This window comes from Phascolarctos cinereus, unplaced genomic scaffold (assembly GCF_003287225.1).
Source record: "Phascolarctos cinereus isolate Bilbo 61053 unplaced genomic scaffold, phaCin_HiC Scaffold_3;HRSCAF=262, whole genome shotgun sequence".
Lineage (NCBI taxonomy): Eukaryota > Metazoa > Chordata > Mammalia > Diprotodontia > Phascolarctidae > Phascolarctos > Phascolarctos cinereus.
Genome location: NW_027555736.1, coordinates 80,271,585 through 80,284,692, shown reverse-complemented (window position 1 = coordinate 80,284,692; position 13,108 = coordinate 80,271,585). Strand labels below are relative to the sequence as shown.

At 40.8% G+C, this 13,108-nt stretch overlaps 1 protein-coding gene across 10 annotated transcripts in view; it reads right to left on the bottom strand.

The window, feature by feature from the left end:
- CPEB3 (cytoplasmic polyadenylation element binding protein 3) overlaps positions 1–13,108 on the bottom strand; it is a 232,576-nt gene that overhangs the window by 44,703 nt on the left and 174,765 nt on the right. For all 10 annotated transcript variants that reach the window (XM_020964190.2, XM_020964192.2, XM_020964191.2 and 7 more), the window contains one exon: positions 9,287–9,405. In XM_020964190.2, the coding sequence (XP_020819849.1) occupies positions 9,287–9,405 (119 nt within the window). The remainder of the gene's footprint in view (positions 1–9,286; positions 9,406–13,108) is intronic.

The following is a 13,108-nucleotide window of genomic DNA, read 5'->3' as shown; positions in this document are numbered from 1 at the left end:
AGATGTCAGTCCATGAGAAATCAAACTCTTCCAGGGTCTGAAGGACAACCTGGGAATAAATGCCACACTTTCAGGCCCATCATTAGCTCTCTCAGTTCACTAAATGTGGTTTAAAAGGTCAGTTTCTTCTCTGGCTCATAAACAGACTGACGTTAACAGCACCAGTATAAGTCCCTTGGTTGACTGAGTCAGCCTCTCACCTTCCTCTCAAGGCCAGCTCATGTGCCCTTTCCTTCCTCCAGTCTTTACGTATCCAACCCTTGCTTGTTGAACTGTCTCTGTCTTATAATTACATAGTGTTATTCAGCATACACTTTTACTTACTTGTGTACATGTTGGATTTTCCCTGGAAACTCCTGGAGGGGAGGGGCTATTTCATCATTGTCTTCACATCTCCCAGAACCTTGCACACAATAGGTGCTTAATGAGTGTTTTTGGAATGAGGTAGAGAGAAGCCTGGCTCAATAATTTTTAAGTTCAAATATTTTAAGAGGGACAGGACTCACAACAATTATGTCACAAAGTACTTTATCATCTAAAAAGCAGTTTAATCACAGCAAACCTCTGGGGTATACAGTGCAATATCACACCAGTTTTACAGGTGATGACACCCCCCTCCGGAGGTTCAGTGAATTTAAGTCCCTGGCCCACGGTCACACAGCTAACTTGAGTAGAAGAGCTGGCAACTGAACCCACAACTTTGGTTCCAAGTCCATCATTCTATATGGAATATTAGAAAAAAAATTTAGAACCAAATGAGAAAACTGGCTTTTTGCTGAATTCTTGGAAATAAGAGGTCAAGAGGAAAGGAGTTATACTCTAGACTAATAGTTTTTCTGGCTAGAATGTTTATTAAAGAGTCTAACCCTCTCATTTTACATATGGGAGAAACATTTAGGTCTAGAGAAATTAAGAGACTTGTTTAAAGTCACACAGACAGTTTGGGGTAGAGTCAGAACCCACACACTATTTAAGGATACTGTTTGAGGAACTTGGGGTAGGAAAACAGTGATGTAGTAGTTATTCTGGCTTTGACTAACATGAGGAATGGGAGTACATGGATACCTTAGTTTTGTGCGAGGTAAGAAGTATGTTAAATTTTGCTTTAAATGCCACATAAGGTATTTTCAGCCTTTATTGGCTTGTTGCTGCAGAGGATTTGCTATCTATTTCTTCCTACTTAGGCTTAGGACTTCTTCACAGGCTTAGGGTGCAGTAGGTAGGGCATGCATTGTCTACTTTCCCAGGTAAGTAGTTCTGGGTTTTAAAGTCTTGGCTACACCTGTAACTTTGGGTGAGCCAACTTACCAATTAGCCTCAGTTTCTTCATCCATAAAATGAGGATAACACAACCCATCCCACCAACCTCACATAGTTATAATGAGGACCAGACAAGAATGAATGTGGTCATGTTTTGGTAAAAAAAAATAATAATAATATTAGCTGCATTTACAGAAGTGTGCACATAACATGTATATATAGCTATAACACAAAGACATTATTAAATGAACTTTTCCAGATAAGTTCAGGTATTGAAGGAGGGAGAAGGGAGGAGAGGAAAAAAAGAGACCTCGGATTATGCTGGGGGAGGAGATAACAAACTGAGGACCTTCAAGGTTGCTTCTGGGAAGGAATAAAATCATGTTGGGCCATGGAGGAGCTCTTTTGGAGTGTGGCCAAAGGGGTTTAGGGAAAGAAGCATGCTATCAGGTAGCTCCTATTTTAATTCTTTCTTCTTGCTATCTGGATGAAAGTTCAGTTGTTTCTACCCAATAAAGGAGTAAAAGCACAAACGGTGCCCTCTAAATTGTGTTGCCCTGGGGCAAAGACATCTCAGCTTCCCTTCTGAATGGCTTTGCTAGGTAGGCATGATGCCACAGAAGGTCAGAGGCTCTCAATCTTGAGTGGGAATGACAGCCTCTAGTCTGCCTTTCTCAGGTCAGCACAACAGAGCTCAGGACAGAATAACAATGTCAACTGGTTCCTATCAGCCTGGCTATTCTTTATTGTTCCCCTTTCTCCAAAGGGGTGGAAAGGGAAGAAAGGATGTTACAAATCTCTACATCTATTCCCTATAGAAAGGTACAGAAAGACATTTCTACATGCTGCTGCTATCTCTGAAGCCTCTTCAAGCCCACACATCTGGATGACAGGAGGGAGATAATAAGACCAAAAGACTAGGAAATTGTCACATGGGAGAGACTATGTGGGGATCTGGAAAATTTCAAGAAGCTTCTAGAGAAAGGAAGAGACTAGCGTAGCGCCTTGTTGGCATAATGTAAGTTCCTAAGGCACGGACGGTACCATTTTTCAATTTGCATCCCTAGAACCTAGCGTGATACTTGGCATATTTTAGACATTTAATAAATGTTTGTTGAATTGAACTTAATTCATTGTCACTAGATTCTGGATAAGGAAACTATCATCTAGTCTGATCCCTTCATTTTACAGATCAGCCAACCCACAACCATTTATTAAGCCAGGCATCATGCTGAGTACTGAGAGCACAAAGACAAAGAATGAAGCAATCCCCTACTCTCAAGAAGCTTACATTCTAATGGATGAGGAAAATGAGGCCTAGAAATTAAGTGACTTGTCCAAGGTCACACAGCCCTTAAGTGGCACAGGTCAGAATTCAAACCCAAACCCAACATGCTTTCCCCTGGCTCAAGCTGCCTCCCCCCCACCAAATGGCATTATATTTGCCAAGTGATTTACATACATGACCTATTTGAGGCCAACCCTCATAGCAACCCTGTGAGCTAGGTACTATGGGTGTTGTTAACCCCATTTCACAGGTAAGGAAAGTGAAGATAAGAAAGGTCATGACTCGCCCATGATTATATAGCTAGCTAGAGAATGCTGAAGGTGGTAACTGAACCCAGGTCTTCCTGATTCTAGGCCCAGCATTCTATCTCCTATTCTGGTCGTATCAAACTCAAATTGAAACCCTAAATAGGGATTCCTGCCAGCCACATATTGACTTAGAAAACCACATATTAACATGAGCTCTGTTCTACTGTACTTTTCTTTATTTTTGTTAAACATTTCCCAACTACAATATAATCTAGCACGGTGGGCTGCATGTTTGACAATTCTGCACTATTAGCATGCCATCTCTCCACAAATGAATTTTCTACTATATTCAAAATGTAGCCTTTCTGATTCCCAGAGCCTAGATAAGTGCCCCATACAAAGCAGACGTTTAATAAGTATATGTAATGATAAGGTACTCATGGAATATATCCAAATGGAATCAAGAGAGAAATGAACAGTCAAGAGAGTTTGGAGGAAGCAACAAATAGGAGAACTGGGCTTTCTATTTCCAGAGCATTCACTGTCCTTCTATCTACATACTTACATTTTAAAGTTTTAGGCAAACAGCGATTCTATGCAAGCCACACACTGACATGACTGGGGATGCAGCAATTGAGCTTAGGGTTGTAGCCAAACAAAACTTAGGTGATTATGCACGATCATATGCCTAATGCTTGCTCTGTTGGTTTTGTTTAGTCATTTTTTAGTTATGTCTGACTCTTTGTGACCCCTTTTGGGGTTTTCTTGGCAAAAATACTGCAGTGGTTTACCATTTCCTTCTCCATCTTTTTTTTTTCCTTCTCATTTTACAGATGAGGAAACTGAGGCAACCAGGGTTAAGTGACTCGCCCAGGGTTACACAGCCTATAAGTGTATGAGACTGTATTTGAACTCAGGTATTCCTGACTCCAGACCCACTGCTCTATCCACTGAGCCATCCAGCTGCTCCATAATAATTGCTATGCTACGTGGTAATCAAGTATAAAATTAATATTAATAACAATAGTCATAGCTAGCATTTATATAGTGCTATACGGTTTGCAAAGAGCTTTACAAATATTATTTTATTTGATCTGACAACAACTTTGAGAACAGGAAATTATTCTCATTTTACTGCTGAGGAACATGAAACACACAGAGGTTAAGTGACTTGCCCAGGATCACACAACTAATAAGTATCTAAAGAGGGATTTGAACTCAGGTCTTGACTCATGGTCCAGCACTCTATCCACTGCACCACCTAGCTGCCTTTATAAAGTACTTTATAGAAATGAATAATAATAGAATTTATTACTGGAAGGATATGTGGCTACCATCTAGCACAACCTCTTCATTTTACACATGAGGCTTAGAAGTTGTGACCTACCCATGGTCATGGTCAAAATTTTGCACATATTATAAACTAAGGGGACTGAGCTGTTCAAAATCACAGAGGTAGTAAGGAGCCAAGCTAAGATTGAACCCATCTCTTCCAAAGTCCAAGCTTTTCTCACTCCATACCAGCTGCCTAAGTTACTGTACCTTGAACAGCATTACCGTACACTACCAAAACAAATATTTATGGGTATAGTTGTGGGGAGAGGAAAGGGAAACGGGAATCAGTTCTGATTCCCTTCTGAAGACCCAAGAGATCTATCCTAGAAGGAGTCCAGTGGCCCGACACTCTCTCTCTCTCTCACTCTCTCTCTCTCTCTCTCTCTCTCTCTCTCTCTCTCTCTCTCTCTCTCTCTCTCTCTCTCTCTCTCTCTCTCTCTCTCTCTCACTCTTTTTGGAAGAAGCCAATCATAGCTCCCAAATTCTAAAAGTTAGGCACCACAGACTCTCCTTTTCCCTTCTCTACCAGCTTCTTGTCCAGAGCCTGCAGCCCAGACCGTGCTAATCAGAGAAGGCTGTTCTGCCTTATGCTAAACCTGGCCCTGGCTCTGGCCCTCCAACGTCCACCCCTGCTCTATCCCCCAGCACCTGAGCAGAGGGTACACCTGTCAGCTACTCATACCAGGACAAATGAAAAAAGCAGAGGCAAAAGGGCAGTCAGTATATACAATGATAACCACACTGTGAATAAAGATAACACTAAAAGACAACAGAAGGGAGGCCAAAAGGAATGGACGTTGGTATCAAACGATTACAGTTAAAACACACATTGTTCAAATCCAGATCTTGCGTCTCCTCAGTCCCATTCTTTATCTACTCTGCCATGCTGTCTTTCATCTTTTCCATTAACAATAAATCAGTGATTAAATATAGACAATGACATGTTCTATCAGTTGTAATCACTCTATTCAGAAGATTTGCTTGTTGTAGGGGAATGTACTTTTCTGGTGGGCTTGAGAATTTGAGGGGGGTGTAGGATCTCTTGAGACAAAAAGTATGTGGTGAGACAGGTGGTCTCCCCCTCCAATAGTGGAGGTCACAGCCTTCCACGACTGCCCAACTCTTGTCTAAGAGATGCTGTGTAATGGAAAGGATGCTAGACTTGGAAAGTCAGGAAGACTTGGCTTTAATTTCATCTCTGACTAGCTGCATTACCATGGGTAGGTCACAAGTTCTGAGCCTCAATTTCTTCACCTGTACAACAGAAATAATACCTCTGATACTTAACTCACAGGCTTGCTCTTAGGATCAAATGAGAATGTGTGTAAAAGGCATTATTATTATAATACCTTCCCATAAATCCTCCAAAGGGAGTCCACCAATGCATTAAGGGCCTTTTCTAAATTCTTTGCCATCACCTATATAAAACCACATGACTATTTTTGAAAAGAAAGGCCTAGGTTGTGGACATTCCATGCTGGGAAACGGAAAAACTATAGATGGGGCTTGAGAGCAGGCAACTTGTGAGAAGAAGGGGCAAGAAGCTACCAACCATTCAGATCTTAGTGCTAGGTCTTAGAAAAGCAATCTAATAAAACTAATTCACAGAAAAAGAATGGGACTCCTTATAAAAGGAGGGTGTAAAATAATAGAATCAAAGATTCTAGGTATATAATTGGAAGGAACCTCAGAGAATCCAACCTTCCCAATTTTAATAGATTTTTCAATATTTTAATTTAATTTATTTTCAACTAAATTAAATTTATTTTAATATTTTTAATATTTGATATTTTAATAGATTAGGAAGCTGAGGACCTCAGAATCTAAGTGACTTACCCAAGGTGCAGATAGAGCTAGGACATGAAACTAGGCCTGTTGGCTCTAACTCCAGACTTCTTTCTGTGCTCCACAGTTCAAGTATAACTGGGTGTGGGGAAGGAAAGAATTAATTAAGTGGACCACAGTGCCCGGGGACATAGATATTTAATAAATGCTTGTGGAACTCAAAAGTAATTTTGGAACTTGGAGCATGGACCACTTCAGAGGAAGGCAGGCCTGGGAAGGTCTATAACAGTGGGGAGTGTATCAAGGATATCAGGGCCCTGAAGTGCTGGTACTTGGGGGAAAAGAAACGTATGAAATGAAAGAGAAGGGGCACAGAAAAGGAGGTGTGGCTCCAAAACTTTTGCTGGAGCCAGCCTTATTCTCATCCTCTGTCTTCTGGCACATTCACGAAGTAGACGGAAGGCCTAGAACTAAGTGAGCAGGTTTTATGGAGATGGTCAGAAAGCCAGGTCTCTAAGATGACCTGCTCACAACAAACCTAGATGTACTAGGAAGAGTGGCGCGGGTCGGAAGCAGAGCCAGAGTAGGCTGAAAGTGGTTGTGAAGACCAGAGTTAAGAGCAATAAGGAAGGAAGGTGTGGGGCCAGTGGGTTTGGAATCTACAGCTGGGTCACATGAAGACTTAGAAGAAGGTGAATAAAGTTGTGGGAGACTGGAGTTATAAGGGTTTGAAAACAATCACGCCATCCATCAAAAGTTTCATTCAGCTGGTTTATGTGGTAAGTTCTGGGGGCGAAGACATGAATATAGTGCACAATCCACACCAGCTATACTCAAGTCCACAGGACTCCGATGTAAAGACTTTATTAAGGCCTCCAACAATAAAATAAAAGACATAAATTTGAGGATACATACATGCTATATTATTTCTACAATAGAAAATTCCACTAATTATAAGGTCATAGATGCAGAGCTGGAAGGGACTCCAGAAGCTCCCAACTGTCTCATTTTACTAAAGAGGAAACTGAGGCTCAAGGAGGTCATAAGACTTGCCCATGGTCACAGCGATAGAAATTAGCCAAGGACAATAGAACCCAGGTGGCATTTGAACCCACGTCCTGTGACTTCAAAGTTAGCATATTTTCCTCTGTACTATACTGTCTCCAGTCATTTCCAAGAATCTTTAAAGCCAAGAGTATTAGGTCTGTTTACCATAAAGACAGTCTATACTAACCATGTGCTAATGGCAGCACCCTTTCAATCTCCTGCAAAAAAAAGGTCGTGCTTTCTGACAATATCACTACATTGCCCAGGTTTCCCAACAGAATTTGTCATACGACACACTGCCACACTTAATGCTAAGAACAGCAATTCACAGTGCTCTAAAACGTCGAGGTTTGCAAAGGACTTTCTTCACAACAGTCTTTGAGGTAGGTAGCACAAGGATTGTTATTATTATCATTCCCATTTTGCAGATAAGGAACCTGAGACTTGGAGTTAAGTGACTTGTCCATGGCCATATAGGTGATAAATATTTGGGGCAGGACAGGAACCTAGGTAGCCTCGATTCCAAGTCCACTGTACCAAGTAGTCTTTCATATAAGCCACTGGTTCAGCTGTTTCTGTTGTCTTAGCCAGATTTCCCCCTCACAAGTATCTTCTCCATAGGCTCAAAGAAGCAATTTTCACATTCAACACTGTCTTATGGTCTTGTCCATGTTCATCTCTTGCTGATGAGTCAGGCCTGTATTCCACCTCATGCCCACAGACATTGTATTACATGGGGGATGGGGAGGAGGGGGTATACTTTTTGAGGGCAGATAACCTAAAATATTGACTTCTGACACTCCACATTTGTGTTCACTTACTCCAACCAAACACTAGCTGACATGAAATCATCTTCCCTCTTACAGACCTACAGGTAACCCAAACCAGTTCCTGACCATTTAATCCTCAGGATCTTCCAGACACATCTTGAAGTCTTTAGCACTCTGTTCAGATGAGAGAGAGCAGATACAAGCTCCTTCCTTGCCTTTCTACTTCATGACCCTAGACCATACTCTTTCCCTGACTCTAAAACTTAGAACTTCCCAACCAACCCCAAACTGCATTCCTGTCCCCTTGTCCCCAACCTCTACTCCACAAACAATTCACCAAGCCTTGTTCTACCCTTTTAGCCCTTTGATGCTAACTTGGTACCTAGCTAATTATCCACAGTATTCAAGCAAGGTACACCATCCTTAAACTTCCTCAATGACTCTGCTTCTTCTAGATCCTCCCATTAGGGACTATAAGCTTCCTGGCTTCGAATACTGTTGTTCTCGAAGCCAGCCTCCCAGCCAATGATGGCCATGTAGCATTTATCTCCTGACCCCTCTTCCCCTAAAGCCTGCTGTCTGATGCCATCACCCTTGGAGGCCTACATGCTTTACCCTCTGCTACAAAGGCCCTCAAACCAGCTAACTCAGATAATCTAACATCCTTGAATCCCCTGCCTATTCTTCCAGATCAGCCCACATTTCTGAACAGTCCCTCCCTATATGAAAAATATCCCACTCCTGGTTGCTTGCCTTCAAACTGTGCCCCTGTACCATCATTCCCTAACTTTGTCATGGAATGACCAGTTTCAATTCTCCTCAATTCCCTTCCCCTCTTAGAACTGTACCTTCTCTACAACCCCTTCTCAACTGGAGAAAGTTTTCCTCTCCTAACGGCTGTATTTCTTTCACCCGCTAGGCCAAAGCAACCACAAAAACCTAGTCAGACTTTGAATAAGTGATGGCACACGAATCTATACTCAAACACACCACCTCCTGTTTTATACGACTTCTCTAGGTGTTAAGTCCTCAAAAAGTCTCACCAGTGTCAGTGAGCATGACACTGGTCAATACTGACATTATATGTCTAATATTCTGAGCTTCTAGAAGGTAAGGACTAGATCTACATAACTGGCTTTGGATGAAATATACAACAGTGCTCTGCATATATAAGCATATAAACACTGATGATTATGATCATAATTTTTAAATTCTGTTCTGATCCAATACAAAAGACAGTTGCCAAGAATGCTGAAGATCACTATTACTTCAATCTAGATTTTAACATCAATTACCTCACCAGAGTCCTAAAATAACAGACCATGGCACATCTATTTATAGAGTGAGAGAGATCTGAAGGTAGTAGAAAGTCCCGAATAATTTGCCATTAGCTTTTCAACACCAAAGCTAAAATTCTGCTGCATGCAAATGTTATCCTGGGTAAGAGGATCCCAGTACCAAGTGATACAGTTACAAGGAAGAGGGGAGCATCCATTCTAGGTCCACATTCACTCTGGACCGAACAAAAGAACAGCTAGCTAGAGATTACTTACCGGTTTATCTTTTATGGTGGGACTTGACACACACAGGTAAAGTTTACTATCTTCTTCTAGACAGGCATCTATCAAAGCTTGCACAGAGCTTTCCTCCTGGAACAGCAGAAAGGCATAGCCTTGGAGAGAAACAAAACAAAAAGGAGAGAGAGAAATAGGAAAATTGCGAATTAATCTAAGAAAATAAAATTTTAATTTTAACCTCCTTAGCAAAATCTAAGAATCATCAGTCGGATAGAGACCTCAAAGCTTGCAATGAATGTTTCATTAAATTGATCTCATGGATACTGTCCTTGGCCAGGACTGGACATTATCTAGCTAGTAACCAACACCTACTTGCCTCCCAGGATCCACCAGCTCCAGGGTTCCAAAGCTCCTTTTGGGCCAATTCCTCACTTTGCTTTCTACTTCTAAGGCCCCGACAACGGCACAAGTGAAAAAACCCATTGTTTATTGCTGACAGATGGGGTCACAGTGTCTGTCAATTATGCTCGATATTTTTTCTTTGTTAGGGCCAGGAGTGGGGTATATTGAGAAACAGCTGATGTTAAAAGGAAAAGGTATCAATATTTTTTTCCAAGAAACTAAACAATGGTCATTGCCACTCATGGCTTCTTTTCCCTACTGCTTCTTAGTGGTGGGAAGTGCCTAGGACAACCTCGGGTTTGTGAGGGAAATAGGGAGCTCAGTCCTAAAGCAAAACTCTCCCCTCTGACCTTCCCTGAACTAAATTTCTAGGTAGGCAAAGTGGCCACAATCTGAGAAACCTGCTCTAAAAGAATAAAGTTGTTTCTCTGTCTCTTTTTTCTTTCTTGTGCTTTTTTGCTTTTGTTCTGATTCTTATTTTGCAACATGACTAATTTGGAAATATGTTTAATATGATTACACATGTATAGCCTATATCAGATTGCATGCTGTCTTGGGGAGGGAGGAGGTAAGGGAAGAAGAAAAATTTAGAACTCAAAATCTTATAAAAGTGAATATTGAAAACTAAAAATAAAGAAATTAATTAACTTTAAGAAAAGAAATAAAAGTCTCCCTACAGCAGTTCCCTGCTTTTCATCCATGGACTCATTGGAAAAGGTGAGGAAACTGAATCATGTCTCACATACATATGTATTACTATCCTTCCAACGTATGTAGAAGCTGTTGTGATTCATGAAATAGAAATTCATTTACAAGCAATATTGAGACCAGCAGTGACTTCAGAAGATGGATGACGAAGAATGCCTCATCTCCCAGAGATATAGCAGACAAGAGGTATAGAATAGGGAATACACAGTCAGACATAGCCAATGTGCCCATTTGTTTTGCTTAACTGTACTTCCTTGTTTTATGGGAGAATTATGTACTGGAGGTGGATGGTCTCTGGAAAGTGGAAATGATGTAAAAAAAAGAATTTATAGAACATTTATTTTAAAAGACAATACCGAAGAGTAACTCTTGGTTATCATATATTTTCCCAATAGAAACTAACAATTTTGGTGGGATTTGTGTAATTTTGATGCTAAAATGGGGTACTTATAATAAAAAAGATTGAGACCCAACACTGTAGGGCAGTTTTATTAATAATACCCTATTTATTATCACTGATTCTAAGTGCCACTACCCAACTACATTATGTCCCTCTCATTTCATCTACTTCTTTCAGTTACACTGAACATCTTTCAATAGGTGATCTTCCTACATACCCTAAACCTTTTCCCTGACATGTATTCCCTCCTTGTCCCAGTCCAATAAACTCTGACCCTTTCTCATCAATTTAACTGCCCTTGAGATACTAGTTTCTTCACAAAAGCTTCCATGGCTAAGAGAAATGACTATTTCCCCTAATCATCTACCTTCTAGAACTCTCCTTTCTCTTAACCAACATATACTGCTATCCCCTCTGCTTTTTTACCCTTGTTGAAAAACCAACTTGCTCATTTATAAGCATTTACTGACTATTCATTAAATGGGCTATATGGTGTCAAAATATATAACACTGAACTACTTGAAACTAAGCAGTATGTGTGTTTAAATCACTTTTTATACTTCCTGGCAAGCTCCTTTCTAAGGGCTTCCTAAGAACCTCAAGTTATTTACTTTTACCTGAGTGCTTCTGATACGGATACAGAAAAACACATACACACACATGCATACACACACTCACACACACCAGCCCAAAAGAATTTTTTTTTAGGCAATTGGGGTTAAGTGACTTGCCCAGGGTCACACAGCCAAAAGAATTCTTGACACACAATTCTGCCTGCTTGGCACAAGAGCAGGGCCAAGTCAGCATGGATAAGACTGAAAGGATAATCATGTTCATGGTGGGTTCCCCCAGAGTGGGGCCTTGGTAAAAGGCTCTGACTAGGCTGAGGTCAGGCTAATCCTGATGGCGGTATAGCTCTCATAGACTGAAGAAGAGCTGCCACCATTAGATCAGTGGTTTGGAACAGCATCATAGAGTTGTAGAAAGAGCCAGTCTCTGGAATTAGAAGACCTGGGACACAGTCCCAGTGACTCATGTGTGATCATGACCAAGTCACCTCACTAACCTGAGTGGTAGTCTCCCTGGATAATGATACTTGTGCCATGTAGTTAGCTTTGGGTTAGTTTTGAGGATAATGCATGTAAAATGCTGAAAGGCATGTACAGGGTATCCTAAAAGTCTTGGCAGTGTTTTAAGCTGTAGAATCTTTTCTTGCACTTACTGGGGAGAAACTCTCGCTCAGTTATGCATTTCCTGACTTTCAAAGCTTTAAGCTATCTAAGACTTTTGGGACACTATAAATGTACTAAGGATCATGTGGATATTTTCAGTGACTTCACAAACCAGGTAGCTTTGGCCACAGAGTGAGGGTCTAAATCTGGCTAACCACCTCACGTTCACACTGTTGGACGTGAGGAAAATTGAGTAAAAGAATGAATGGAACTGGAACCATGTAAAACCTTAACTGCTACTGGAAAAAGAACTCATACATTTATGAAATGTTTGACCCTGGGGGAGTCATGTCTCTTGGGACTTCCATTTCTTCATCTGTAAAATGAAGTTGAAAATTGTTATTCTATTGGCCTTATCGGGTTTTTCAGATGAAAACTTTTTATAAACCTTAAGGTGCTAACCCATATGAGTAATTATTGTTATTAGTCACTTCATCGCCAGTTTGACAGTAACACAGAAAAAGAAGAGCCGCTCATTGAAGCTGAATACTTGAGATTCACCCCTTGAGAAGGTCTTTTCATTCTCTCCATGCCATCTCCCAGTTGATGGCGAGTCATGTAGCTCTTCTGGGTTATCAGTATGGGAAAAGACATGAAAGTAAAACGAATGGAATTGAGTTGGGAAAGGTAAACAAAAATGACCATCTGCTTTTGCAAGTACAAGCCAGAATTGAAGTTCTTTGGGGAAGGTCAGCCAGGAAATATTTATTACATGCGTGCTATATGTAAAAACCAAGTACTACAGGGTAACACAAAGCATGGTCTCCATTCTCAAGCACCTTACAATCCTGTTTCCTAGGAAAACATTAACGAACGGTATAGATGTCAGTCATTAGAGGAGCTCAGACAAAGGAGACATCAACAATGCTAGAGCCTTGGGCTGGATCTAAGATGAAGAAATTTAGAAAGAATAAATGCCAAGTCTTATATTTGAATTCAAAAAATCAGCTTCACAAATAAAAGCTGAAGGAAGATATGGTTAGAAAGCAGCTTGTCTGAGAAGACTCTTCAGGGCTTGAAATACTGAAAACTTGATATCAGACACAAGTGTAAATGTGGCTGCCAAAAAAAAAAGGTTAATATGATCTTGAGCCTCCCCAAAAGAGGTAAAGTTTT